At 41.3% G+C, this 27,770-nt stretch overlaps 1 protein-coding gene and 1 long non-coding RNA gene across 40 annotated transcripts in view; one reads left to right on the top strand and one right to left on the bottom strand.

Annotated features, from left to right (window-relative positions):
- Positions 1-26,846, top strand: part of WNK1 (WNK lysine deficient protein kinase 1) — a 158,394-nt gene extending 131,548 nt beyond the window's left edge. For 14 of the 39 annotated variants that reach the window (XM_063639847.1, XM_063639839.1, XM_055281151.2 and 11 more), the window contains 13 exons: positions 74-1,509; positions 2,647-2,730; positions 4,558-4,641; positions 5,880-5,940; positions 9,990-10,063; positions 11,497-12,158; positions 12,883-13,085; positions 15,876-16,070; positions 16,955-17,047; positions 19,877-19,918; positions 21,737-21,763; positions 23,262-23,449; positions 23,908-26,846. In XM_063639847.1, the coding sequence (XP_063495917.1) occupies positions 74-1,509; positions 2,647-2,730; positions 4,558-4,641; positions 5,880-5,940; positions 9,990-10,063; positions 11,497-12,158; positions 12,883-13,085; positions 15,876-16,070; positions 16,955-17,047; positions 19,877-19,918; positions 21,737-21,763; positions 23,262-23,449; positions 23,908-24,225 (3,467 nt within the window). In that variant the 3' untranslated portion in view covers positions 24,226-26,846. Of the gene's footprint in view, positions 1-73; positions 1,510-2,646; positions 2,731-4,557; positions 4,642-5,879; positions 5,941-9,989; positions 10,064-11,496; positions 12,159-12,882; positions 13,086-15,875; positions 16,071-16,954; positions 17,048-19,876; positions 19,919-21,736; positions 21,764-23,261; positions 23,450-23,907 lie in introns of those variants that run through there. The other 25 variants (XM_063639848.1, XM_063639836.1, XM_055281159.2 and 22 more) reach the window with 10 other exon arrangements.
- On the bottom strand, positions 21,577-27,764 carry LOC134736690 (uncharacterized). Its single transcript, XR_010120941.1, has 2 exons — positions 27,549-27,764; positions 21,577-21,904 (listed from the first exon to the last, which is right to left on the bottom strand). It is a non-coding gene; the product is annotated as an uncharacterized lncRNA (long non-coding RNA).
- Between the last annotated feature and the right edge of the window lie 6 nt (positions 27,765-27,770).

The following is a 27,770-nucleotide window of genomic DNA, read 5'->3' as shown; positions in this document are numbered from 1 at the left end:
AGGCTAGTGGACAATCTTTTGAATCCATCTTTTTAAAATGGGCTGATTCTTATTTTTTTGTATTCCTTTGCAGTTGCTGCCTCTACCTCTCAGAGCCCTGGAATGAACTTGTCTCACTCTGCATCATCCCTTAGTCTACAACAGGCCTTTTCTGAACTTAGACGTGCCCAAATGACAGAAGGACCCAATACAGCACCTCCAAACTTTAGTCATACAGGACCAACATTTCCAGTAGTACCTCCTTTCTTAAGTAGCATTGCTGGAGTCCCAACCACAGCAGCAGCCACAGTACCAGTCCCTGCAACAAGCAGCCCTCCTAATGACATTTCCACATCAGTAATTCAGTCTGAGGTTACAGTGCCCACTGAAGAGGGGATTGCTGGAGTTGCCACCAGCATGGGTGTGGTAACTTCAGGTGGTCTCCCCATACCACCTGTGTCCGAATCACCAGTAGTTTCCAGTGTAGTTTCAAGTATCACAATACCTGCAGTTGTCTCAACATCTACTACATCCCCGTCACTTCAAGTCCCCACATCCACATCTGAGAACATTGTTTCTAGTACAGCACTGTATCCTTCAGTAACAGTTTCAGCAACTTCAGCCTCTGCAGGGGGCAGTACTGCTACCCCAGGTCCTAAGCCTCCAGCTGTAGTATCTCAGCAGGCAGCAGGCAGCACTACTGTGGGAGCCACATTAACATCAGTTTCTACCACCACTTCATTCCCAAGCACAGCTTCACAGCTGTCCATTCAGCTTAGCAGCAGTACTTCTACTCCTACTTTAGCTGAAACCGTGGTAGTTAGTGCACACTCACTAGATAAGACATCTCATAGCAGTACAACTGGATTGGCTTTCTCCCTGTCTGCACCATCTTCCTCTTCCTCTCCTGGAGCAGGAGTGTCTAGTTCTATTTCTCAGCCTGGTGGGCTGCATCCTTTGGTCATTCCATCAGTGATAGCTTCTACTCCTATTCTTCCCCAAGCAGCAGGACCTACTTCTACACCTTTATTACCCCAAGTACCTAGTATCCCACCCTTGGTACAGCCTGTTGCCAATGTGCCTGCTGTACAGCAGACACTAATTCATAGTCAGCCTCAACCAGCTTTGCTTCCCAACCAGCCCCATACTCATTGTCCTGAAATAGATTCTGATACACAACCCAAAGCTCCTGGAATTGATGACATAAAGACTCTAGAAGAAAAGCTGCGGTCTCTCTTCAGTGAACACAGCTCATCTGGAGCTCAGCATGCCTCTGTCTCACTGGAGACCTCATTAGTCATAGAGAGCACCGTCACACCAGGCATCCCAACTACTGCTGTTGCACCAAGCAAACTCCTGACTTCCACCACAAGTACTTGCTTACCACCAACCAATTTACCACTAGGAACAGTTGCTTTGCCAGTTACACCAGTGGTCACACCTGGGCAAGTTTCTACCCCAGTCAGCACTACTACATCAGGAGTGAAACCTGGAACTGCTCCCTCAAAGCCACCTTTAACTAAGGCTCCGGTAAAATTATTGTTATAAAATAATTAGATAAATATGATCAGTTTTTTTTTCCCTAATAAGTGCATTTTTCAATTCAGCCTTGCAAGTTAGAAACATAGTTATAAAGGTACCTGGCTTATAGTATTTATTAAATTGACAGCAGTTTGAGGGTATATCTACAATGAATATGAGATTGTTTTTTTCAAGTGTGGCAGGATTTTGGGGTTAATTATGCTGCACAGTTTTCCAAGATTGTATAATTATCGGGTAAAATACAGGTATTTCTTCTGAATTGGTACAAACTGAAGAAGTCTGTATCCCAAAAGGGAGCTAAGTGCATCTGTCAGCAAAATGTACGTAAATAACAGCAGTTCATAATTTTTGTTTCAGTGAGAATGAAGCAAATTTTTGGCCTTGTTGTAGATTCCACAGTTGTACAGTTTGGGGGTTATAAAAAATTGGAAGTCAATAAGGAAATTGATACAGAGGAGGAAGAAATAATCTAATCCTGGGACTGAAGTAACTAGAATTTATTATCTAATTATGCTGTGGTGGATTTCCTCTTGTTCTGCCACCTTCTCCAAATAACAAGGCTGTGTTATGTCTACTGTATTGTATGCTTCAGCCTCTTTCTGCATTGCCATTTATGTGAGGTTCTCTTTATAGTAGGATAATGCAGAATCTTCAGTCAGATAAAATAGAAATTCTTGATAATAGTGTTAGATTTCTGATGCCTTTTGTTATCAGACCTTCCCATTGGTTATTTATTAACCAGCTACTGTTTTCTTTTCTCAGAAAATCTTGTTTTACGTGGCGAAAGTCTGATACATACTGCACCAAATAAGTAGCTCAAGAATATCTGGACACTGCCACTTATATACATAATAGCTTTTGTTCTTTTCTTCCTGGGGGACAACTTTTTACTGTATTTTACTATTCATTTTATAGGTATATTGTAGTAACCCCTATAATAACATCATTGGTTGTCACACCCTTTTTTTAAGACAGATACCAGAGAGTAACCTCAGTGATAAACATGTCTTAACTGTATATATTTTATTCTTGTGTTTGTGCATTCAAATTAGTTGATTTGCTCTTCAGTATGCAGTCTTTGTATTTAGCGTCTCGTGGACTTGAATTTCCCTTTGTTGTCTGTAGGTGCTGCCGGTGGGTACTGAACTTCCAGCAGGTACTCTATCCAGCGAGCAGCTGCCACCTTTTCCAGGACCTTCTCTAATCCAGGTGCCTCAAGACTTGACAAATTTCTTCCTGTGCCCTGCTTTCTTTGACAAAGCTTGCTGAAGTTCTCCACGGCGTGGTCTTGGCTTTTGCCTGTTTGGCTTTGACTTAGTAACACCTTTCTTTTAAAACGTTATAACCAATGACCCAGGTTCTACTTAAGTAAGAAGCTTCATAGCTCTTTTGTTTGTAATGTTGCTTCCGGTTATCCGGGAACACTTGATACTAATTTTTTTTATATCTTATGATGGAAAAAAACAGCAAAGCTAACGTTTTGCCAGACCCATATAGCTCCCTTTATCATTCACACTTCTGTAGAATAGTGAAATTGCATATATAATCAAAATTAACTTTGAGAGTGCCTTAGAAAGGAGAAGCACAATGGCAACTGATAAACTTTTTCGGTGAGTCCAGAGCAACCAATTTTTTCTTGAATGTTTATCATTTCTTTCACTAGCCACCTAATGAAGTAATTAGCTTACTTATAGGTAGGTATAGGGGTGATGTTTCGTGAAAACGATGTGTGCTGTATCTTTTAAAATAAAAGCCACTGAGCTCAGTGAGATGCTAACATTATGAGATTACTCATGGAGGAACTGAGACTAGCCTCATGAACTTGAGATTCCCATCTCACAGTCAGTTCTGCTCACTTGAGTGCAGTGGTGGACAGAATTACCTGTAATATTTATTATTTATCTTTCCCACCCCAGCCCACCACCAACACATTTAATTGAATTTCCATAAGAAAAGTACTAATTGTGAATCTGTTGTGACCAGGAAAAAGCTTCTGACATGAGACAAGCCAGTAAACTTTTAACTAAATTAGGAATTTATTTTTGAATCATATATAAGAAATAAGAAAAACATGGTAAATTGCTTACTTGAGAAGCTGAGTTGGAATTTATCCCTATTTCTTTGGTCCCAGTGTACAGGGGAACACTATTTAAGGAACTTGCCACAATGAAGTAAAAACCCCAACAGAGAAAGCACTCCATCAGCCGTCACATTGCAGGAAAGTGCATTGTGAAAGTCCGTAAATCAGGAGTTAGAAAATCAGTTTTAAACTTATTTTCTCATTTAAAAACATGGATTCAGATTTCTAAGGGAGTATAAAGTGTGATGAAAAACGGCAAGTGAGACATGTGGAGGGGTAAGGGTAAATAGCTAGTGCGTAGATAGAGGGAAAGGCATAAGCGAAGGCTGTGCAACAATAGATTGATAGAAGCCAAGACAGATGTAGGATTAGACTGTGGAAGGGTAGAAGGAAGCTGTGTGCTTGGGGTGGATGGAACGGTTAACAGAATGGAATACCCAGACCTCCTTGCCACCATCTGTAGGGAAGAAGCATACATGTAAGAAAGAAGAAAATAACACCCTGTGATAGTGACAGAATATGTTAATGCCATCTTCTATTCATAGGGGCACCTTCCCAGAACGATGTATAAAACTGAGAAAGAAAAGAGGGAACATGAGATACAGTGAATCTGCCAGTAGATCTTTGTACATTTTTCACAATATATTTTAAAGATTGCGCATATAAACAACTCTTTCTACCATTTTGAGTAACATCAAACATAGAATGTAATAAGACCTAAACTGCAAAAACATGAACTACTCTAAGCCTTGAGAGTCTGACATACAATCTTGAGAAACTGGCAAAATAATCGAAGCAGTATACTAAATTTGAGTATAGTTTTATATGTTCTGTAAAGACAGATGTTATGTCGTGCCAATATAAAGCATAAAACAGTGTGTCCTATCTAAATTGGCTATATATCGTGACTCTGAAGGTGCCAAGAAACTGTATGTACTGTGATTGTTTTCATTCAGTCCCAGCAACCTCTAGAGGATCTTGATGCTCAATTGAGAAGAACTCTTAGTCCAGAGATTATCACAGTGACTTCTGCGGTTGGTGTAAGTTTTGAAAATCTTGATAAAATCTCCTCATAACCCTAATATATTATATGCCTGGGACACAAACTGTAACCTAAACCATTATTAATACCTTTAACATGTATTCAGAGTTCCTGCTTATTCTAGCCAAAAGAAATGAGACTGATTAATGAAAGATGAATGCTGACTCAGGAGTATCACTATGGAAAAGATTTTATTTGAAAGGTGCTTTTCTAGTTGTACGTCTGGTTAGATTGTGCCACAGATCAATTCTATGGATTTCGTATTTTTGTTTTAGAGGAGGCTAAATTTTGTCAGATAAAATAACGTTTTGGGCCAGGTGCAGTGGCTCACGCCTGTAATCCCAGCACTTTGGGAGGCCGAGGTGGGCGGATCACAAGGTCAGGAGATCGAGACCATCCTGGCTAACACGGTGAAACCCCATCTCTACTAAAAATACAAAAAATTATCCAGGTGTGGTGGTGCATGCCTGTAGTCCCAGCTTCTCGGGAGGCTGAGGCAGGAGAATGGCGTAAAACCCAGGAGGCAGAGTTTGCAGTGAGCCGAGATTGCACCACTGCCGTCCAGCCTGTGCGACAGAGCGAGACTCCATCTCAAAAATAGTAATAATAGTGTTTTGATTAAAACTGTTTTTCTGTGACTATCCAAGTTATACCCTTAAGCATCCTATGAGAAAAATTAAGAAAGCAATCAAGAATTAAGAGTAGAAATTCATTCTTTTAAAATGTGCCTTTTTTTTTTTTTTTTTTTTTTTTTGAGACAGAGTCTTGCGCTGTTACCTAGGCTGTAGTGCAGTGGCACGATCTTGGCTCACTGCAGCCACTGCCTCCCAGGTTCAAGTGATTCTTCTACCTCAGCCTCCCAAGTAACTGGGGTTACAGGTGCCCACCACCACACCCGTCTAATTTTTGTATTTTTATTAGAGACGGGGTTTCGCCATGTTGGCTAGGCTGGTCTCGAACCCCTGACCTCAAATGATCTGCCCACCTTGGCCTCCCAAAATGCTGGGATTACAGGTGTGAGCCACCATGCCCGGCCCTAAAAGGTGCCTTTCTTTACATCAGACTTTTAGACTTTAAAAGAAAAAGGAAAGAAGATAAAATTTTCTTAGATATAAGTGTTTCATCACATATACTGTCTTTCTGCCCTTTTACAAAGACCATAGGAAAGGCAACGAGGCAAAAGTTTGAGTGACTGAAGCTAAAGATTTGTGGTGTCTGTCTGTGTATGTTTTACAGCCTGTGTCCGTGGTGGCTCCAACAGCAATTACAGAAGCAGGAGCACAGCCTCAGAAGGATGGTGAGAAACATCCTTCTTCCTTTTATATTACTAATTCCAGTCCTACCTGTAGTTGATTCAGGAGGTTTACTGTTTCAAAGACACATTTCCATGTATTTGATAACTGAGGAGCATTGGTAGTAATATCTAAAGCTTGAAAGATTAGCAAATTGGTAAGTCTGTTCTGTTATTATTTGGCAGAGGAAAGGTTATACAGGAGGTAATGATAAGACCCTTCATTATTAGCTATGCCAGATCCTTGCTATTAGAGATTAGGAAATTAAAGCATACTGTATTTAGAAAAGTTAACTTACTGATAACCTCTTAGCTTTTGTGACACTGGATATATAGGGATAGAAGCTTGAATAGTCTGGACATATATTTGTGTGGAAATACAAATGTAAGATTTCAGTTAATCAATTTAAACATTTTTATTTTCAAGGCAATTATATTCTCAATTGGCTCTCATTTTAAAAGTGATTTGCAAATCATTAGAACAGTCTAGAAATGGAAAAATGAAAGGGGAATGTAGGTTATCAAAATATGTAGAGTATCAAATATGTACAATGAAAATAATAAAAGTTTATTACCAATAAAAAGAGAATGTAGAATATGAAAATGGTAGCTTTTCAAATCATTGGAAGATGGAATATTTCTTTTTTTTGAGATGGAGTTTGCTCTTGTTGCCCAGGCTGGAGTGCAGTGGCGTCATCTCGACTCACTGCAACCTCCACCTCCTAGGTTCAAGCGATTTTCCTGCCTCAGCCTCCCAAGTATCTGGGATTACAGGCATGCACCACCACACCTGGCTAATTTTGTATTTTTAGTAGAGACAGGGTTTCTCCATGTTGGTCAGGCTGGTCGCGAACTCCTGACCTCAGGTGATCTGCCTGCCTCAGCCTCCCAAAGTGCTGGGTTTATAGGCGCGAGCCACCGCACCTGGCTGAAAGATGGAATATTTTTATAAGTGGTTTAGAACAACTCGAAAGCCATCTGGAAAAAAGCAAAGGTGGATCACTAGCCTAGACATAAGTAAAGTCCAAGTGGACCAAAGATGAAATATTATATCATAAAATAGTACTACATGAAATCATAAGGGGATTTTTTCTTTTTCTTTTTTTTTTTTAAATTTTTTAATTTATTTGTAATAACAACTTGAGAATTGCATAGTATTAAGGCATCAGTTCTTGGAGTGTGGGCTTAGGACCCTTTTGGGGCGCCTATGAGGGTAACACTATTTTACAGTAAAACTAAGACATTATTTTCGTTTTTCACTATAGACAAAAATTTAGCCAGCTATGGTGGTGTATGCCTGTAGTCCTAGCTAATCGGGAGGCTGAGACGAGAGGATTGCTTGAGCCCAGGAGTTCCAGGCTACAGTGAGCTATGATTTTGCCACTGCATGCAGCCTGGGTGGCAGAGTGAGACCCTGTCTCAAAAAAAAAATGATGCATGAACAAAAAAATCTATAGGTCAATGGATTTTAATGGCCACAGTTACGAATATCTTATTACTATTATTTCAGATCCCACATTATAACTAACTTTTTTTTGTGGCTTGGAAATCTTTTTTTTTTTCTAATTTTATTATTATTATACTTTAAAGTTTTAGGGTACATGTGCACAATGTGCAGGTTTGATACGTATGTATACATGTGCCATGTTGGTGTGCTGCACCCATTAACTCGTCATTTAGCATTAGGTGTGTCTCCTAATGCTATCCCTCCCCCCTCCCAGGGGGATTTTTTTCAACTGTCTAGAGCAGGGTTGACAAACTTTTTCTGTAAAGGGCGAGATAGTAAAAATTTTAGACTTTCTAGACCATATAGTCTCTTGCAACTTACTCAGATGTCACAAGTAGCAATGGACAATACATAAATAAATGAGTTTGTGTTTCAATAGAATTTATTTACAAAAACAGGCAGTAGGCTGAATTTGGTCCATGGATCAGTTTGGAGTTCTCAGATAAGTTTAATAGAGGTGTTAAGTTCAATGTCTAATCTAGAAACAAGTAGTAATAGATATAAAATTTTCTTCATGGAAGAAAAGTGCCATTGATTGCAAATATAAATGAAAAACTGGGGAAATATATATATTTGTGGGAGGAGGAGGGGTATGTGTAGTCATATCACAAAAAGAACTCATTTCGCTAATACAAAGAGTTCCTAAAATTGAACATGAACCAAAAAACAATCAAATGATAACAGAAAAGGAAACTTAGATGTGAAAATATTTAATGTCCATAATGATAGAAATACAAAGTAAGGCTGCAAGTGATAGCAATTCCCACCTCTCATTGGTAAATTCAGGAGTCTAATAGCCACCAGTGACTTGGTACAGCCTCTGAGGGATCAATTTATAATAGTGATGTCTACTACAGTCTTAAATGGAAATAATTCAGCACTTTCATTGTGGTATATTTATTGTACAGATGTATAAGAGAATATTTATTTTTAAAATAGCAAGAAATTCTGGGCCGGGCATGGTGGCTCACACCTCTAATCCCAGCACTTTGGGAGGCCAAAGCAGGTGGATTACTTGAGCCCAGGATTTCGAGACCAGCCTGGGCAACATAGTGAGACCCCCATCTCTGCAAGAAATTTTAAAAATTAGCTGGATGTGGTGATATGCACCTGTTGTTCTAGCTTCCCAGGAGACTGAGGAGGAAGGATCACCTGAACCTGGGAGGTCAAGACTGTGGTGAGCTGTGATGGCGTCACTGTACTCTAGCCTGGGTGACAGAGTGAGACCCTGTCTCAGTGAAAAAAGAAAAGAAAGTCTGAATAATTTAAATGCCCATCAGTAGAAGCCTGATTAAACATGAAATATATATATGGTATATACATAGAGTATGACACTATGCAATCATTAAAAAGAATGAGGCATTGATATGGAATGATCTCAAAGATACAGAATTACATGAAAACATAAAAATCGCTCAATGTTCTACTAGCTGTATAAAATAAATATATCTCTAGAAAGAAACTCAAAGCATTGTTCCCCGGAAAGGCTTTTAAATTGCCCAAAATACTTATCAATAATTCTGAGGGCCGGGTGCAGTGGCTCATGCTTGTAATCCCAGCACTTTGGGAGGCTGAGGCGGGCGGATCACGAGGTCAGGAGATTGTGACCATCCTGACTAACACAGTGAAACCCCGTCTCAACTAAAAATACAAAAAATTAGTCGGGCATGGTGGTGGGCGCCTGTGGTCCCAGCTACTCAGGAGGCTGAGGCAGGAGAATGGGGTGAACCTGGGAGCTTTGCAGTGAGCCAAAATCGCACCACTGCACTGCAGCCTGGGCAACAGAGCGAGACTCTGTCTCAAATAATAATAATAATAATAATAATAATTCTGAGAACTGTACTGTCCTATTCTAGAATTTGCCTGTGTTACATTGAGAAAATAAAATTAGCTGGTTTTCATTTAACAATGGGTCTTGGCTGGACATGGTGATTCACACCTGTAATCCCAGCACTTTGGGAGGCTGAGGCAGGCATATTACCTCAGGTCAGGAGTTCGAGACCAGCCTGGACAACATGGTGAAACTCCGTCTCTACTAAAAATAGAAAAATTAGCCGGGTGTGGTGGCACATGCCTGTAATCCCAGCTACTCAGGAGGCTGAGGCAGGAGGATCACCTGAACCCAGTAGGTGGAGGTTGCAGTGAGCTGAGATCGCACTACTGCACTCCAGCCTGGCCAACAGAGCGAAACTCCATCTCAATAAAATAAAATAAAGATGGGTCCTTAACGTCCTCAGTAAAATCTCATCCTTCATTTCACTTACTTATATATCTGAATTAAAGAATGAGTAATTGAGTTTTTAATGCCTGTTAACCTTTGTTTTTATAGTATATATTAATGTTGTATTTGGTATCTAGTAGTAGAGCAAACAATAACTCTTTTCCCCTGTTGGACAAAGCCTCATGGAGGGAGGAGATAAAGAAGTTCTCTTTGCCTCTAACAGCTTTCCTCATGTGTAGTTTGATTTTGCTGTATTTCTAGCCAAAGGAAAAATAAGTTAACTGGAAAGAGACACTTATGTTTTCTTCATCCATGTATTTGTTTCAGTTTCTCAAGTCAAAGAAGGCCCTGTCCTAGCAACTAGTTCAGGAGCTGGTGTTTTTAAGATGGGACGATTTCAGGTAAGACAGTCACTTTGCGTTGCCTTGATTCCTTCCTTTGGAGGAGTTGTCTATATAATAAAATTACTGCCTACCTATTTGGGACACAATTGCCAGTCTAGTGATTTCTGCCACATAGTACTTTATAGCTCTTTTTAGCATTTTCCTAATAAAAGTAATATATACTAAATAAAATATAGAAATACTTAGTAGAGACACGGTAGATAGTCGTACTATCTATCCGCCCACCTCCCAAGATTACTTTTTGGGGTGTATTTCCTTCCACTCCTTGTTTTCTGTACAAGTGTTTATCTAAAATTGACTACCATGTCTCCTGTTCCAAATGTTACAGCTTTTTTTCCCATCTGGTAATTGGTTTACCTAACCAGTCTCCATCGTCATTTCTGATTTTTCCAACATAATAAGTTATGTAACAGCAAACACCTTTGTGTATAAAAATGTTTTCCACATTTAAAATAATTGTCCTAAGATTAATTCTTTAAATTAAAACACATGATACCATATCACTTTATTTTACCAGCTTGTCCAACATGTGGGCATCTTCTGGCTGGGGAGAGTAGGTGATATTTTTCTCATTTGTAAACAGGTCCTGAGCGTTCATAGGTGGGCTGAGTTTGCATTTGTAAACACATGGACAAACCAGAACAAGGATCTGGATCCTCTTTTTTAGTTACCAGTTAGTTGTGTTGATTCTTGAGGCATAGCAGGCATTTAACATTTACCTTGTAGTTTTTCTTATTCACAGGCAACCCTAAAAATTCTACAATGTCTTGTTAATTTATTTTATTTATTTTTATTTTATTTTGTTTTTTTATTTTTATTTATTTATTTATTTTTGAGACGGGGTCTCACTCTGTCACCCAGGCTGGAATGCAGTGGCATGATCTCAGCCCACTGCAACCTCTGCCTCCCGGGTTTAAGTGATTCTCCTGCCTCAGCCTCCCAAGTAGCTGGGATTACAGGCACACGCTACCATGCCTGGCTAATTTTTGTATTTTTAGTAGAGACTGGGTTTCACCATGTTGGCCAGGCTGATCTGAAACTCCTGACCTCAAGTGATCCGCCTGCCTCAGCCTCCCAAAATGCTGGGATTACAGGCGTGAGCCACTATGCCTGGCCCTGACCTTTTGTTATTTATATGTTGACTAAGACATAAATCTGAATTCTGTGTATGACATCAAATACGAAAGTAAATTATTTACTTTGTAAACGTAGCCAGCCACACAGAATCTGCATCTCAGTACACATGTGTTCTCTATGATGGTATTCAATTTTTCTTCATAGTCAAAGATGGAGGCACTATGTAAAGAGATAATCAGCCTACTCATTGACAGGGAAATAAAGTGATTCTTTTTTTCCTTTTTTAAATTGTCTGTGATAGAAATTGGATATTGAGAACTTAAGTTTTTAATCTTTGTCCTTTTTTTCATCAGGTTTCAGTTGCAGCAGACGATGCCCAGAAAGAGGGTAAAAATAAGTCAGAAGATGCAAAGTCTGTTCATTTTGAATCCAGCACTTCAGAGTCCTCGGTGCTATCAAGTAGTAGTCCAGAGAGTACCTTGGTGAAACCAGAGCCGAATGGGGTAACCATCCCTGGTATCTCTTCAGATGTGCCAGAGAGTGCCCACAAAACTGCTGCTTCAGAGGCAAAGTCAGACACTGGGCAGCCTACCAAGGTTGGACGTTTTCAGGTGACAACTACAGCAAACAAAGTGGGTCGTTTCTCTGTATCAAAAACTGAGGACAAGATCACTGACACAAAGAAAGAAGGACCAGTGACATCTCCTCCTTTTATGGATTTGGAACAAGCTGTTCTTCCTGCTGTGATACCAAAGAAAGAAAAGCCTGAACTGTCAGAGCCTTCACATCTAAATGGGCCATCTTCTGACCTGGAGGCCGCTTTTTTAAGTAGGGATGTGGATGATGGTTCAGGTAGTCCAAACTCCCCCCATCAACTGAGCTCAAAGAGCCTTCCTATCCAGAATCTAAGTCAAAGCCTTAGTAATTCATTTAACTCCTCTTACATGAGTAGTGACAATGAGTCAGATATCGAAGATGAAGACTTAAAGTTAGAGCTGCGACGACTACGAGATAAGTAAGTATATTTTCTCTTGTGAAAGAATGTCAGATAAGGTTTTAAGACCTAGATCCTAGGGCCAAGATTAATAATATTTTTTGCCACAATATGCTAATGTCTCATTTCTTTTAAAGAGACAGTGCCACAGAAGCCCCACCCCATGCCTCCCCACCCCACCACACACACACACACACGATTCCCAGCCACTGACTCACAGGCACAGGCAGCTTCTCTTGCACTCATACAGACCCATAGCATTTCTAGCTCTAGAACTTTTCATTGTTGCTGTATTATTACTGTATTATTGTTACTGTATTGTTATATTATTATTTTTATTAATAGCATATTTTATTACTATTAACTGCTCTTTATTTATTAGTCCACTAAATGAATCTGGTAATGGCACTGGGATGTATGATTATGTTGGCAGGTTTTGTTTGGCAAATTGGATCAGAGTAGCAAATTCAGCTATTGTGCGCGTGGCCTCAAAAGTCAGGAAATGTTTTTCTCCTAAAACATTATCAACCATTTGTTGTTGGCTAGGAGCTTACTGGAATATGGCTTGGGTAATGCAGGCCAGCAAGGTGAGTTGACGAACTAGAATCTCATGATAGTACATTTGGGGAAAAGGTTCATTAGTAACTAGTACATACTTGAAAGCAGCTTCAGGAATACGCTGTTAATTCTTGTTTGAATGAAGAGGATTATGGTATTTTGAATTATGTTTGGTTATCTTTCATAGACATCTCAAAGAGATTCAGGACCTGCAGAGTCGCCAGAAGCATGAAATTGAATCTTTGTATACCAAACTGGGCAAGGTGCCCCCTGCTGTTATTATTCCCCCAGCTGCTCCCCTTTCAGGGAGAAGACGACGACCCACTAAAAGCAAAGGCAGCAAATCTAGTCGAAGCAGTTCCTTGGGGAATAAAAGCCCCCAGCTTTCAGGTAAAAAGCCCTGGACTAGGTCAGCCACAGCTGTCCTATCTTTTGTTTCTGTCTCCAACTGTATGTGACCTGCTGAACGTTTGTTATTTTTGTTAAATTTCAAAGGAATTTGGCTCTCCTGATATTTTTGCTTCCTTGACTGCTGTACTTACATTTATTGTACCTCTTTTTGAGTCTATAGAAGTAGATTTAGTGAATACAATGGCTTATTCCATTGTAATCCATATTGCTATCTACTGGTAATCTTTATAGTTATTCTTAAGGATAGACATTTAGCTTTGCCTGTTAACTCATATAACTCACATTTAACCAAACTCTTGGGCAGTTGGAAGAAAATACATTATTCTCTGTTTAGTAAAACTTGGGTAGATTCTTTGTTTTAATGGATGACTTAGTCATAATTGCAACTTAGATGAATGTAATTGTCATATAGATATTTGTGTGTATGTCTAAGTGGTAACTTCTTGATTAAGGTTTTTATTTCATTTATACTGGGTTAAAGAACTTGCTAGTCATTGGTCAGGCACTGTGGCTTACGCCTGTAATCCCAGAACTTTGGGAGGCTGAGGCAGGCAGATCACGAGGTCAGGAGATCGAGACCATCCTGGCTAACACGGTGAAACCCTGTCTCTACTAAAAATACAAAAAATTAGCCAGGCGTGGTGGCGGGTGCCTATAGTCCCAGCTACTCAGGAAGCTGAGGCAGGAGAATGGCGTGAACCTGGGAGGCGGAGCTTGCAGTGAGCCGAGATTGCACCACTGCACTCCAGCCTGGGCGACAGAGCGAGACTCTCTCAAAAAAAAAAATAAATAAATAAATAAATAAAAATAACTTGCTAGTCATTAAAATCAAAGAAATAGTTAAGTGAGACTCTTTTGTAATGTAATATATATATATATATTTATTTATTTTAAGAGACAGGGCCTCACTCTGTTGCCCAGACTGGAGTGCAGTGGTGTGATCATAGCACAGAACACAACAGACTCAAACTCCTAGGCTTAGGTGGTCCTCCTAGGACCTTCCTGGGTAGCTGGGATTACAGGCGCACACTACCATGCCCTGCTAACTTTGAATTTTTTTTTTGAGACGGAATCCCGCTCTGTTGCCCAGGCTGGAGTACAGTGGCATAATCTCGGCTCACTGCATTCTCCGCCTCCCAGTTTCAAGGGATCCTCCTACCTCAGCCCCCCCAATAGCTGGGATTACAGGCACACGTCACCATGCCTGGCTAATTTTTGTATTTTTAGTAGAGATGGGTTTTCACCATGTTGGCCAGGCTGGTCTCGAACTCCTGACTCAGGTGATCCACCCGCCTTGGCCTCCCAAAGTGCTGGGATTACAGGTGTGAGCCACCGTACCCGGCTGTGGACTATATTTTAATTGGGATAGATAGAGAGTTTCTAATCCTTTGGTGAAATGATGGTAGTGTTAACACAATTAGTTGAAAAGTAAAAGACGGTTAAAATATGTTAAAAAGCAGTTGCAAACTTCTTAGCAGTTCCATTCTCTGGAAGGGTTCACAGATATCCAAATCTAGCACATTAGGACCAATTCATGCAGACCATTAGTAGAGATGTGATTGTAAGAGAAATCAGCTAATTTCTGATCTGATCCCAATCAGATCTTTTTTTTTTTTTTGAGACAGAGTCGGCAGTGACACAACCTCCAACTCCCAGGTTGAAGCAATTCTCATGCCTCAGCCTCCCAAGTAGCTGGGATTACAGGCGTGTAATCCCAAACCAAATGTATAAGAACACTTGGCTAATTTTTGTATTTTTAGTAGAGACTGGGTTGCACTATGTTGGCCAGGCTGGTCTCAAACTTCTGACCTCAGGTGATTCGCCCGCCTCAGCCTCCCAAAGTGCAGATTACAGGCATGAGCCACTATGCCCAGCTATGATCCTAATCAAATTCTAATACCAATTTTGACATACTTTTTGAGTGGACTTGAATTCAGCTGGGAACCAGGGAACAGAGAGTCAATTTTAGGACAACTGACCTATTGAAAGCAACCTACCAAAAATAATTTTAAACGTCCATTGCTCTGTAGTGACCTACATCATTTTTTGGCATCTCTTTTGTATTTTCTGATGCATGTTTATAGGAAAGTCTAAGCAGACTGCCTAGCAAACCTTTTTGTATAATGATTCAACACATTTTCTAACAGGGTAAAAAAAAAGCAATTGTGGAATTGCAAAATGGAATCTGGGTATCCACTACATATTCTGGTCTTAATCTGCTCAGACATGTGGCCCATCTAGGTTTTCTAAAGCTAAAAAGCTTCTGGAATAGTACATATGGCCCTATTATCTATGGATTCTTTTTTTTATTATTTTATTTATTTATTTTTTGAGTGCAGTGGCATGATGTCAGCTCACTGCAGCCTCCGCCTCTGGGTTCAAGCAATTCTCCTTCCTCAGCCTCCTGAGTAGCTGGGATTACAGGCACCCTCCACCACACCTGGCTAATTTTTGTATTTTTAGTAGAGACAGGGTTTCACCGTGTTGGCCAGGCTGGTCTCGAACTCCTGACCTCAGGTGATCCGCCCGCCTTGGCCTCCCAAAGTGCTGGGATTATAGGCGTGAGCCACAACACCCAGCTTATCTGTTGATTCTTAGTGTCATTCCTCACTTCTCCCGTTAGTGAGGACTTTGTTCTTCTCATCAGTTTATAGCTTTTGACCCATCATTCCTCACTCAGTGGAACAAACCAAATGCATAAGAACAGTGCCTAATGAGTACATGGGGAAAGCTGGACATGTTTCCTCATGCCACTTTATCTTTTGGCAGGTAACCTGTCTGGTCAGAGTGCAGCTTCAGTCTTGCACCCCCAGCAGACCCTCCACCCTCCTGGCAACATCCCAGAGTCTGGGCAGAATCAGCTGTTACAGCCCCTTAAGCCATCTCCCTCCAGTGACAACCTCTATTCAGCCTTCACCAGTGATGGTGCCATTTCAGTACCAAGCCTTTCTGCTCCAGGTCAAGGTAATAAAGCACCCATCATCATCCAAAAACAATAAAATGGAGATGTTGCCATACCTGGGACAAAAGCCTGTTAAGGCGGGTTGGGAGACTAGCTGACCAGAACACAGCCTGTGTGTTTACACTGAAGAATCTGGGAAAAAAGGGAAGTGGAGTGATAATCGGTGGGCTCGTTGCTCCCATTAGGTGAAATTACTTTTTTTCAAGGAATTACAGTGAAAAGTTACATCTGTGTGGCCTATATGACTCGCTTATTTGGGATTTGGAACTTAACGCTTTAATATTAGGCTGAGATTTCCTGGATGAAATTCTAAGACGTTTTAGCAGTTTCTGAAAGCTAATGCATTTTCTTAGCCATTGTAGAATTTTGTTACTTTTAAGTACGGGAGTGGCATACTAAAATGAATAACCTTACAATTCAGTTTTTTATCCATAATCTACTTTCCAAATATAGCTCTGTTTATTAATGATTGCTGAAAAAATTCCTGCAGAGGAAAGAGCTTTTAGTCATATTAGAACAAGAATTGAAAAGACTTGGGCATCTGAGTGAAAAGAATGAAAAAAATATAGGTACTGGCTTATGTGCCTTTGCCACAGTTTCACAGAAATTGGAGATTAGTCCCTTCACAGGAAGAATGCACTTGATTGGTAAGGAGGGCAAACTAGCTAGCATTATTCCAACTACGAAAAGCTTCCGCATTTTGCAGATGGGTAGAATTAAGACCTAATATTTCATCTCTTACATATCTGACCTTCCCCCAGAAGCTTGTTCTTCTGTGTGCCATCTTAGTGCATTTCACCACTCCAGCCTCAAGTTTCTAACATCTTGTAGTTGTGTTCTGTCTCTTCTCCTCTCTCTGTTCTTCCCTGTTTTTCCCCTCTCACAGGCTGTGCGAAGTTTAACTGTGCATCTGAACAGGTGACATTCAAACCTGGTGGCAGGAGGACCCGATTTCTGAGTACGCCCTGCTTGGCTCTTTGTGTGTAACACCTTTACTCCTTCCTTGTCCTTGTTTTTCTGCTGCTTGGATCTGATGTTTCACGCAGTCCATTTTCATTTGTCTTTTTGTATATCATCTACTCAGTGGCTTGGCTGAATTACTGTTACCCTCAGAAGTTTGGGCCCCTACATTAATTATGATAACGAATGTCAAAATAACAAGTTTCTACAAATTTCCATGTAACTGTCTGGTAGAAGTGCTTCTTCATAGATTGACAGAGAGTGGATATGGTATCTAGGCAGTAGATTGCCGGGTCAATTAGAATAACGAAGACCGAACTCCACAGTCATAGTCAGTGCTGTCTCTGCCCTAGCATTAGAAATGAGAGAAATCAGCCAGACACGGTGGCTTAAACCTGTAATCCCAGCACTTCGGGAGGCTGAGGCAGGAAGATTACTTGAGGCCAGGAGCTCGAGACCAACTCTGGGCAACATGGTGATACCCCATCTCTAAAAAAAATTAAAAAAAAAAAAAAAAAAAGCCTGGCGTGGTGGTGTGCACATACAGTCTCAGCTACCCAGGAGGCTGAGGTGGGAGGATCACCACCTTAAGACCAGGAGGCTGAGACTGCAGTGAGCCATGATTGCACCACTGCACCCCAATCTGAGCGACAGAGTGAAACTCTATCTCAAAAAAAAAAGAACGAAATGTGACAGAAAGCATTTTGACCAATGATGCTCTTAGATCCTGGCAGCAGTTAAAAATTGTGTACCATTTTTTTCCATTCTTTGTCAGAGTAGATTGAAATCTTATTTTTCTTCTCTATTAAGCCTAAGCATCTACCAGTTGAAAAGGTGCTAGAATCTCTCCATTGGATCATTCCACCACTACTGTCCTCTAACCCCATAAAATCAAAAGGGGTTTTTAGTTTGGTTATTCCGATAAAACACTTAGTCTAATAAAGACCAAAGCCCGGCATCTGCAAGTGAAAATTCTCCTTCTAACATGCTTTCTGGGATTTCCCAGCTTTCTACTTAAAAACAAGGCACAATAGCAAGTCACCCCATCTTCCCCATATGTGAAATGAAGATGATGCCAGTGTCCTAAGGCCATCGTACAAATCAAGTTAAGATCATGTTCAGAGAAACAGGTAGCACTTGAAAAGCACTCGTGATTTCTCTCTGATGAGTCAGTGCCTACCTGGCACAGAATAGGTAGTCAATAACTGTTCGTTGAAGAAAAGCTTAAAACAAACAAAAACATAGTTCAAGTAGAAGAACCTTTGTTATAATTTGAATAAAGATCTTCCCTGTTAAGGCCTCAAACTTCTGATGTGATTATTGAAGTGCTTTTTAAATGCATGTGCTCAGGCCATCACTGTTTCTGAGTATGGGTCAGAGGTCCTTGGGCCTCTTCATGGTGGGAAGAATTTACACCTCCCTTTGTTCTCTGTAGTGACCAGATTTAAAGCGAAGCATATAACACATTTAACTGCCATTTCCCTCACACATACCCGTTATTTTTACTGCATTAGAAATGGATTGGCTCCTTCCAGCACCCCTATTATTTTTACCTGTATTAGTAATGGATTGGCTGTACTTGAGAGGCAGTCTTTACTGACTTTCCCCACATGCAGTAGTCCCAGGCTATTTAACAGACAAGCGGGTGGAAGGCATTACCCAATTCGATCGTTTTCCAGGCTTGTGTGTTTTGTTTTTTTTTTTTTTTTTTTTTTTGAGGAATCAGATCAATAATTTTTCTGGTCAGACTTTCCTGGACTGTGCATATTAGCACTTTGACAGTTGAATAAGCATTTAATTTGCATGTCCACCTAGAAAGTTGCAAGGACATTAACCGTAGGAGCTGGGTGTTTTTGAAGTAGAATGTGACATGTCAGGCCTATGGTCTACAGCCTGAAGTGTCTGAGAGGGAAGAAAGAGAACCAAAGCTTCTGTTTCTGAAATATAATGTGACAAATACCACTTAAGTTAAATTCTATAAATTCTCATCCCATTTTTAAAGGTAGGTGTTATTACCCCTGTTGTTCAAATGAAAGTGGTCAGAAATATTGAATCTTGTCACTTCCCTTTGGGTGCAAAATGAAAGGCCCTACATCTTTTGAAGTCACATCAGGATACATCATGTAAGCCTGGTGAACAAATCCCAAGAGACAGACTTGAAACATGGAAAGGAAACAGGTACTTGAAAGAGTAGGGCACCTTACTAGCTTGAGATGTACTATTCTATGCTCTCAAAATAGATAATGGTTTGGAAGCACGGCTTGGCTTACTGCTATATTTATGTTTAGAGGTTGCTTGTTTTCCACGTACTTTTAAAAATTATTCTGGAAGGGAAGGGGTTAATATATATATCTAGGATGTGGAAATATAATAGCCAATTTAAATGAACTTAAAACTGTAACAATGATACTATCAGTCTACTGTGGTGGGATTGCTAATGCATTTAATTGAGTGCTTTTTAACAGCCCAGCTGGAGAAACAGGAAGTGGGACACGATCAGTGGAATCGCTGCTTGGGTATTTGAAATTCAAGCAGTGAGACCTGAGAGACTGGAGTTCCTCACCGATTCCAGAACCTCAATACAGGGCATTACTCTTTTAGATACAAAGATTGGGTGTAGAAACTCAACATCTGTCAGCCAGGTAACACAGCCCATCAGATAATCATGTTAAGGCTAACAGCCAGTTCAAAACATTCTGTAGAACTGTATCTCTTCAAGGGCTACCAGGTCCTACCTACCTGTCTCCCCTCCTGCTTTCTCTTGCTGGGCATTTGTGTGCTGTTTGGAGATTCTAAATATTTTACACTGATGTTTCTTTAACACATTGCTTCTCTCTTTGTGCTTCAGGGAAGATGGTGAAAAAAGTCTGTCCTTGCAACCAGCTCTGTAGTAATTATCTTTTCTGTTATTTTTGGTCCTTGATTGCAAAGCCTGTTAACCACGAGTTCTTTCAACCCTGCAGTCTCATAGCTCCCTGATTCCTAACTTCCATCTCTCTCTCTATCCTATTCTAATAAATATTTAACATGCTTAATTGAGAAATCATCTCCTAGTCGGTGCCCTCAGTGATAACCCCATGTGAGCCTAGCTTGTGACAGACATGGATTGCTAATGGCCATGGATGTATATAGGGAGATCAGGGATGCCTAGTTCACATGGGAGAGCGATTCTTTAGTCAGCAATTATGTGCCAGGCAGTGTTATCACCCCAACTGGAAACTCAGTCCATGCCCTCCCATGTTCACACTGAAGTGGGAGATGTGTGCTAGATTGACGAGGAGAAAAACACCACTTTCTAGAGCTTGTCTTCTTAGACTGTGGCTTCTCATACTTTAATGAGAAGGCCACTTACAGTGTTGTAGGTAGGGTCAACAGGGAAATTCTGTACTTGGGATGCTGGGCTGTAAGTTATGGTTCATAATAGGTTATTGTTAGTAGGATCTGGTGATGTGGGAGTAGGGGAAATGTATTATAAGGGCAGGAGGAAGTTTAAAAATGAATCTTGGGGTAAGTCTATACTACTTATTAGGGCTTTTCAGAAGAACTAAAAAAGGTTAAGAAGTTAGCATATTCTCTCAAAGGCCTTTCTACGGCTTTTATAGTCAAGTCTCCTTTTCTTAGGAGTTAATTTCTGGTCAGAAAAGGATAGGCTTGTTTCATTCTTTCATGGGAGGCCTGTACACAGAAGCCAGAATGTGAAGGTGTAGCTGTATGGCTGACTCTTCCTTGTGGTTTCTCATTCCTCATAGAGAATCCTGTATTAGGTAATGTAGGTTAAAATGAAAAGTGAAATTTGGTTCTAAAGGGGCCTCGCAGCACTGGGGCAACAGACTAGCATCAGACTAGAGAGGTGTGTCTCCCAGCATGAGCTCTGTGTGGATAAGCAATGGTCGTGTCTCCTGAGCTGCTTGTATTTAGCTTTTGACAGCCCTGCTCCCTGTGATTATTTCTGTTTTTTGTTTTGATTGTCTCTCACATCAAGCTCACCAAGCAATAATTGTTCAAACAGGATGACAATCCCCATGCATGTGATACACTTGCTTTCTAGATTGAGTCACTCACTGTCATGACTGCCCATCCTCATTGCCTGTGCTTCCCACTTCACCACTCTCTCACATTTGCTGTTCATGGAAGGCTGTTTTCTGTGCTTTCATACTTCTCCACTTGGGTTTTCTGTACTGTAGGGGAACTTACTCTTCCCTTCACACTGTATGTGCAATAGCAATCCCCTTGTGGCTCCAGCAGGCACCAAGAAGTGAGCTGACACTCACTCACACTGCAGTAGTTCCATGTCTTGCCATAGTGGTAAGAAGCATGTGACCTTCCTCATTCTGCAGCTTCACCTCAGAATTAGCTGTTATTCCAGCACAGACATGCTTGTGTGTGCCATTCCCCAGGTGGTAGGATATAAGCTTGACTTGAGACCAGTGATGGTCAGTAACAGGCTTTTAAGTGGCAGGGTTGCGTTAGGTGTGCTGCTGTGATCTGGTGCCGCTTTGACCTTGAAAGCAGGAAAACGCATGCACTTACTTACCCCCAGCATTACTTGGGTACCTTAAGGACTAGTGGTTCACACCTTACTTTAGTAGCTTTTATTTATTCTGTAACATGTGAGATCTGGTAAGACAGTGGGGGGTAAGGAAAACAGACAAGACCATGACTCTTCTTTCCCTCTTCCCCAAAACGTGCCTCTTGGAATAATCTTCAGTGTGCCCTCCAGCAGAGCCGAAATCAGGCAGGCATAGACTCCTTCCTCCTGTCTCATCAAACCGCAGAAATAGAGTTCCTTCATCATAACCGCAAAGCTTTCTCCTCCCCTTTGCACCCTGCCTCTGCTGCATTTTCTTGTCGCTTCTACATGGGAGTGCTTGCTGTTCTGGGAAGAGTGGGGAGAAGCGGTGGGAATCCTTGAGCCAATTGAAACAGGTCATCTTCAGGAAAACCATGTCTTCCTGAAGTTGAAAGATTCAGGCATACCATATAGTCCTTTCCTCATGAATAATCTTGTTCTTCACTCATAGGAAATTGGGAGAGGTTAACCCCTCCCAAGTTTATGTTTGCAAATTCATGTTTGAAAAACTTTTCTGAACACAGCATGCTACTTCTCTTATTACCTGTCTCTATTTAAAGAATGGCTGGGCTGAGCAGGGTGGCTCACACCTGTAATCCGAGCACTTTGGGAGGCTGACATGGCAGGATTGCCTGAGCCCAGCAGTTCATGAGTAAGCAACATATGGAGATTCTGTCTATATAAAAAATTAACTGGGTGTGGTAGTGCATATGTCTAGTCCCAAGCTACTTGGGAGGCTGAGGCAGGAGGAGTTTGAGGCTGCAATGAGATGTGATTGTGCTGCTGTATCCAGCCTGGGTGACAGAAAGAGACCCTTCCTTTAAAAAAAAAAAAAAAACCAGGCACGGTGACTCATGTCTGTAATCCCAGCACTTTGGGAGGCCAAGGCGGGCGGATCACCTGAGGTCAGGAGTTCTTGAGAGCAGCCTGGCCAACATGGCAAAACCCTGTCTCTACTAAAATACAAAAATTAACTGGGCATGGTGTTGCACACCTGCAATCCCAGCTACTCTGGAGGCTGAGACAAGAGAATCGCTTGAACCCAGGAGGCAGGGGTTGCAGTTAGGTGAGATCGTACCATTGTACTCCAGCCTGGGTAATAGAGTGAGACTCCATCTCAAAAAAAAAAAAACAAAAAACAAAAAAACAAAAACAACAATGGCTCAAGAATGTGGCAGTGTCCACATGGTTTGGAAACCCACCTTCTCCTTAGCCAAGAATCTTCTCCTACTCCTACTTTAACCCTGTCCAATGCACAAGAAAACCTCTTTTGCCCTGCATTCTGCAAAATTCCAGAGCAACTAGCCTTGCTGATCGTATCACATCTCCATCATCAACGTGATGTTGGGAATAGCATACTGGTGAGCAGTTCCAGTACTCTTAGGTGCTTTGTGAATGGAAAGAGGCCCCTGCCTGTGTACCTACCATCATCCTGAGTTGTTCAGCCTTATCAGCAGCTACTGAAGAGAAACCGTTTTCATCACCCTATTATACCAAAACAAATGGCTAAACAAAACCTTGGAATCTTCCCTTCTTGCATGGCTTCCCAATTCATCCTCTCCCCATTCTGTGGCTTGCCATTCATCATCCCGTGAAGTTTTCCCTCTTCCTGAAATTGTAACCTAGGCTTCTTTTAATGCTTGTATTCTGTTGCTTATAATAGGGACCAGCAGCACAAACACTGTTGGGGCAACAGTGAACAGCCAAGCCGCCCAAGCTCAGCCTCCTGCCATGACGTCCAGCAGGAAGGGCACATTCACAGATGACTTGCACAAGTTGGTAGACAATTGGGCCCGAGATGCCATGAATCTCTCAGGCAGGAGAGGAAGCAAAGGGCACATGAATTATGAGGTAAGTCTCTCTTTTGCCACAGAGAATCCGTCACACACATCTGAATCAAGATAGAAACAACTAAGCTGCTGCTTAACGTCTTACACCACGACCTTCTTCAGTAGCTCATGAATTTTAACACTGGAAAAACAAGGCAAAAATCTCCCAGGTACCCTTTTATTTTTCTTTCCCTGAATTCCTAATCTCTTATTGGTCAGCTCAACTTCTTCTTCTTCGTTTTTCCTTCGTCATCCTGAACTACACACACACGCACACACACACACACACACACGCACATGACATCCCTCCCCTGTCATCAAGATTATTTTCACCCTTACGTGGTGAATATAAAGAGCCAGTAAATACTACAGAAGACTGTTTTGCTGTATCTTACAGGATTACACTAGAAGTATGTTAGCGCCACACATTTTATACCCATGGCCCACACCAGTCTTGACACGTGGTGGTTTTGTTTTCAGGGCCCTGGAATGGCAAGGAAGTTCTCTGCACCTGGGCAACTGTGCATCTCCATGACCTCGAACCTGGGTGGCTCTGCCCCCATCTCTGCAGCATCAGCTACCTCTCTAGGTCACTTCACCAAGTCTATGTGCCCCCCACAGCAGTATGGCTTTCCAGCTACCCCATTTGGCGCTCAGTGGAGTGGGACGGGTGGCCCAGCACCACAGCCACTTGGCCAGTTCCAACCTGTGGGAACTGCCTCCTTGCAGAATTTCAACATCAGCAATTTGCAGAAATCCATCAGCAACCCCCCAGGCTCCAACCTGCGGACCACTTAGACCTAGAGACATTAACTGAATAGATCTGGGGGCAGGAGATGGAATGCTGAGGGAGTGGGTGGGGGGTGGGAAGTAGCCTATATACTAACTACTAGTGCTGCATTTAACTGGTTATTTCTTGCCAGAGGGGAATGTTTTTAATACTGCATTGAGCCCTCAGAATGGAGAGTCTCCCCCGCTCCAGTTATTGGAGTGGGAGAGGAAGGAAAGAACAGCTTTTTTGTAAAGGGGCAGCCTCAGACCATGCTTTCCTGTTTATCTCTACTCAGTAATGAGGATGAGGGCTAGGAAAGTCTTGTTCATAAGGACGCCAGAGAACTCAATGTAAAGTCAAACCCATCTGTAATTCCGAGTGGGTGGAGCTCTTGATTTTGGTACATGCCCCAAATCCCTTACCCCCTCAAGAATCTGAACCACAAGACAAAAACAACCTATTGGGCTCTCTCCTACCCTGCCCTCCTCACTTTTTTTTTACCCCTCTCTTTTTTATTTTGTTTTTCTTTGCTCTTTAGAACCCAGTGAAAAATACCAGGGGACTGGGATGCAACTCTTTCTTATGATAGGTCATTAGTGCTTTAAGCAAAAGATATTAGCAGCTTTGACTGCAGCATTAGCAATTAGGAAAAAAAAATTAAGTTCCCTGCGGACATGTAACTTTGCCATCAGTTTTGATGTGGAAACACTGTGATATATAAAATGTTGTTGGACAACAGTAGTTTTAAGAGTAAAATATGAAACGTTAAAAAAGTTCCAAAAAAAGCTAGCTCTGTCCTTTACTTATTGAGACACTTTAACTTTTTCCTTTGTATTTCCATTGTATTAGATAAATAAATGTGAATGTAAAATTGTATAAATTACTGTACTTGAATACTTCTGTTTCCCAGTGTTGCTTGCTGGACATTTTAGTGCCTTGGACTTCTATTGCTTCTGCCATTAGCATCAACTTATCAGACCCCAGATCAATAAAGGGCATGTGGAAGGAAATCTTAGGTCCATGGGACCCCAGCAGTCCAGCAGTGGTTATGCCAAAGGGAAATTGAAAAAGCATTTTTTTAAGTCATTCAACAACTTTGTCTAGAGCAGGTGTAAGATGAGTAGGGTGGGAAGTTAAGTTGGCATCAGTGGTGAAAAACAAAGTTCTGTTTCAGGAATAGTGAGGAGGGGGTGTTGTAACAAAATTGGGCAACTTAAAAGAAAGAATGGTGTGTGCTGGATGAAAGACAGAGACTAAAGAATGAGGAAACAAACTTGTTTTGAAGATACATGATGCCTGGCCAGTGACTGTCATATAAACCTTTCTTATTTGAGCTAGGCTTGAACAGACGTGACCTAGAAGAAATTGAACATAAAGAGAAGGGGGTGGGGGCTAGTTTTCAAGTTGGGGAATCTGATAGTGAAAAGTCACAGATGGAGAAAGTTGCTCTCAGAAAAACTGTTTGGATTGCTTTCCTCTTGTTGCACATGTACCATGCATATTTCTCAGCTTGGGGTACTATATTTTGTGGAGAGTGAATCTTTCCACGTCTGAATTAATCATTATAGGAAAGAATACTTACTCATTTCCTTTATGGTGTCCAAATGGTTGCAGGATCATAATCTGTTGTGCCACCTTTATTTCTAGAAGTACAACTAATATGTTCACATTTTCAAATAAATACTCCTCGTAAGTAAGTAATAACTGCAACCAATCAGTGTTATTTAGTGCTATGCCTACTTGTAATGAGTAGTTGTTATTTTCAGAGCTTTCCGGAAATACTGTCCTAACTGGCCATGTTTAGGGTCTTTGTCATCTCTGAAGACAAAGAAGCTAGGACTCTTAATTTGGGCTGCTTCTTGACTCGGAAACTGAAAATATTTCCAACCTTTTACCCACGTCAGTGGCATATTCCGGGAATCACCACCACAGAAAGAGGCTGGAGGCTCCTGTACCCTGTTCATTCCTTAAGGGCCCTGCTTCCCTTAATAAGTTGGTCTATGGCCCTAAATATGCAAATGAGAGCTGAAGGTTTTTAAAAGGTAGAAAGGAAAAGGGCAAGGGCTTCAACCCCTGCTTTAAAATGATTAATTTATTCTCTGCTTCTATTTCTTGTGGAGAGGGTAAGGATAGAACCAACACGGGGCCGAGTGGCTGAGAAAGGGTCACCCAAGAGTGAAACATACTTTATACCAGAGGAGCAGTGGAGCCTCATGCAGCACATTATCATTTGTTATTTGGGTTTAGTAATTTTGACATCTTTTCACTCATACACAAAAAGTCAGAACTGGTTTTATTTCTGTTGATTTCATCCTCCTGTGGATGAGATAACTAAAGCCTAGAGGAAGGAACTAGTGCTACTGAACTGTTTGTTTAAATTATTTTGTGTTAATAGTACACTTTGAGTATCTTTTTCCACATTAAAAACTTTCTGAATTATAAATGTTTTCCTTACATTATTTAACAATGTACACCGTTTAAAAATAAAAATTCAACTTTGGGGGTTTCTCAGCAGCCGTTAATTGTACATTTTGCACTAACTCTGGGTGTTGCGCTTCTTGTAAGATTGCGCTTTGTGCTTCAGTTTGTTACCTTTGTAGACTTATTTAATGAAACCATTCAAATAAACCAAACTTGCTTTTGTTGAGCTGTGGGGTTTCATTTCCAGAAAATTCCTTCACATTCTCATTGGCACTATTTTAAGTGCAATTTATAACTGGATTCCTAATTCCTGGGAGCTCCTTTGCTGCTTCTTCAACTTCCAAAGGAATAGAAACGGTCAGCTGCCAGCTAGTACTTTCAGACTTCCTTATCTCAGGTTCACAGCTTCCCAAATGGGTCTGTGAGCCAAAAAATAAGAAGTCACTGCTTCAAGATTAGGCACAGCCCAGCCCAGAATACATCTAAAAAAATTAAACTGGCTGGGCATGGTGGCTCATGCCTATAATTCTAACACTTTGGGAGGCTGAGGCAGGCAGATCGCTGGAGGTCAGGAGTTTGAGACCAGCCTGGCCAACATGGAGAAACCCCGTCTCCTCTACTAAAAATACAAAAATTAGCCGGGCGTCTTGGTGGGTGCCTGTAATCCCAGCTACTCAGGAGCCTGAGGCAGGAGAATTGCTTGAATCCCGGCAGGCGGAGGTTGCAATGAGCCAAGATCGCACCACTGCACTCCAGCCTGGGCTATGGAGCCAGACACCCTCTCAAAAAAAAAATTAAACTGCAAACTTCATTATTTGGGCGGAAGAACTATGAAACATCTGAACACTGAAAAGCTAATTTATGATCAAGGTGGGTTACACCTCACATCTGAAATGGGGAAGTAGAAACTGTTAGGTAACAGGGGTACCTTAATGGCGCCAGTTCCAGGTTCTCCTCCCCTCCTTGACTGGGCACTGTCTGAATCCGCCAAAGGAGGGCCAATCAGAAAGAAGCATCTTCCGCCTTCCCTTGGGCCTGCCCCACGTAGGCCCAAGGGATATAAAACCCAGCACACTAGCAGCTCTCTCTCTCCTCTTCTCTTCCTTCTCCGCTCGATACCGCCAATAAAGATCTCTTGACTGCGACCGGT

The sequence above is a fragment of the Symphalangus syndactylus genome, chromosome 5, assembly GCF_028878055.3.
Source record: "Symphalangus syndactylus isolate Jambi chromosome 5, NHGRI_mSymSyn1-v2.1_pri, whole genome shotgun sequence".
NCBI lineage: Eukaryota > Metazoa > Chordata > Mammalia > Primates > Hylobatidae > Symphalangus > Symphalangus syndactylus.
The sequence above is the reverse complement of the archived record's forward strand: the minus strand, read 5'-3'. Positions and strand labels throughout refer to the sequence as shown.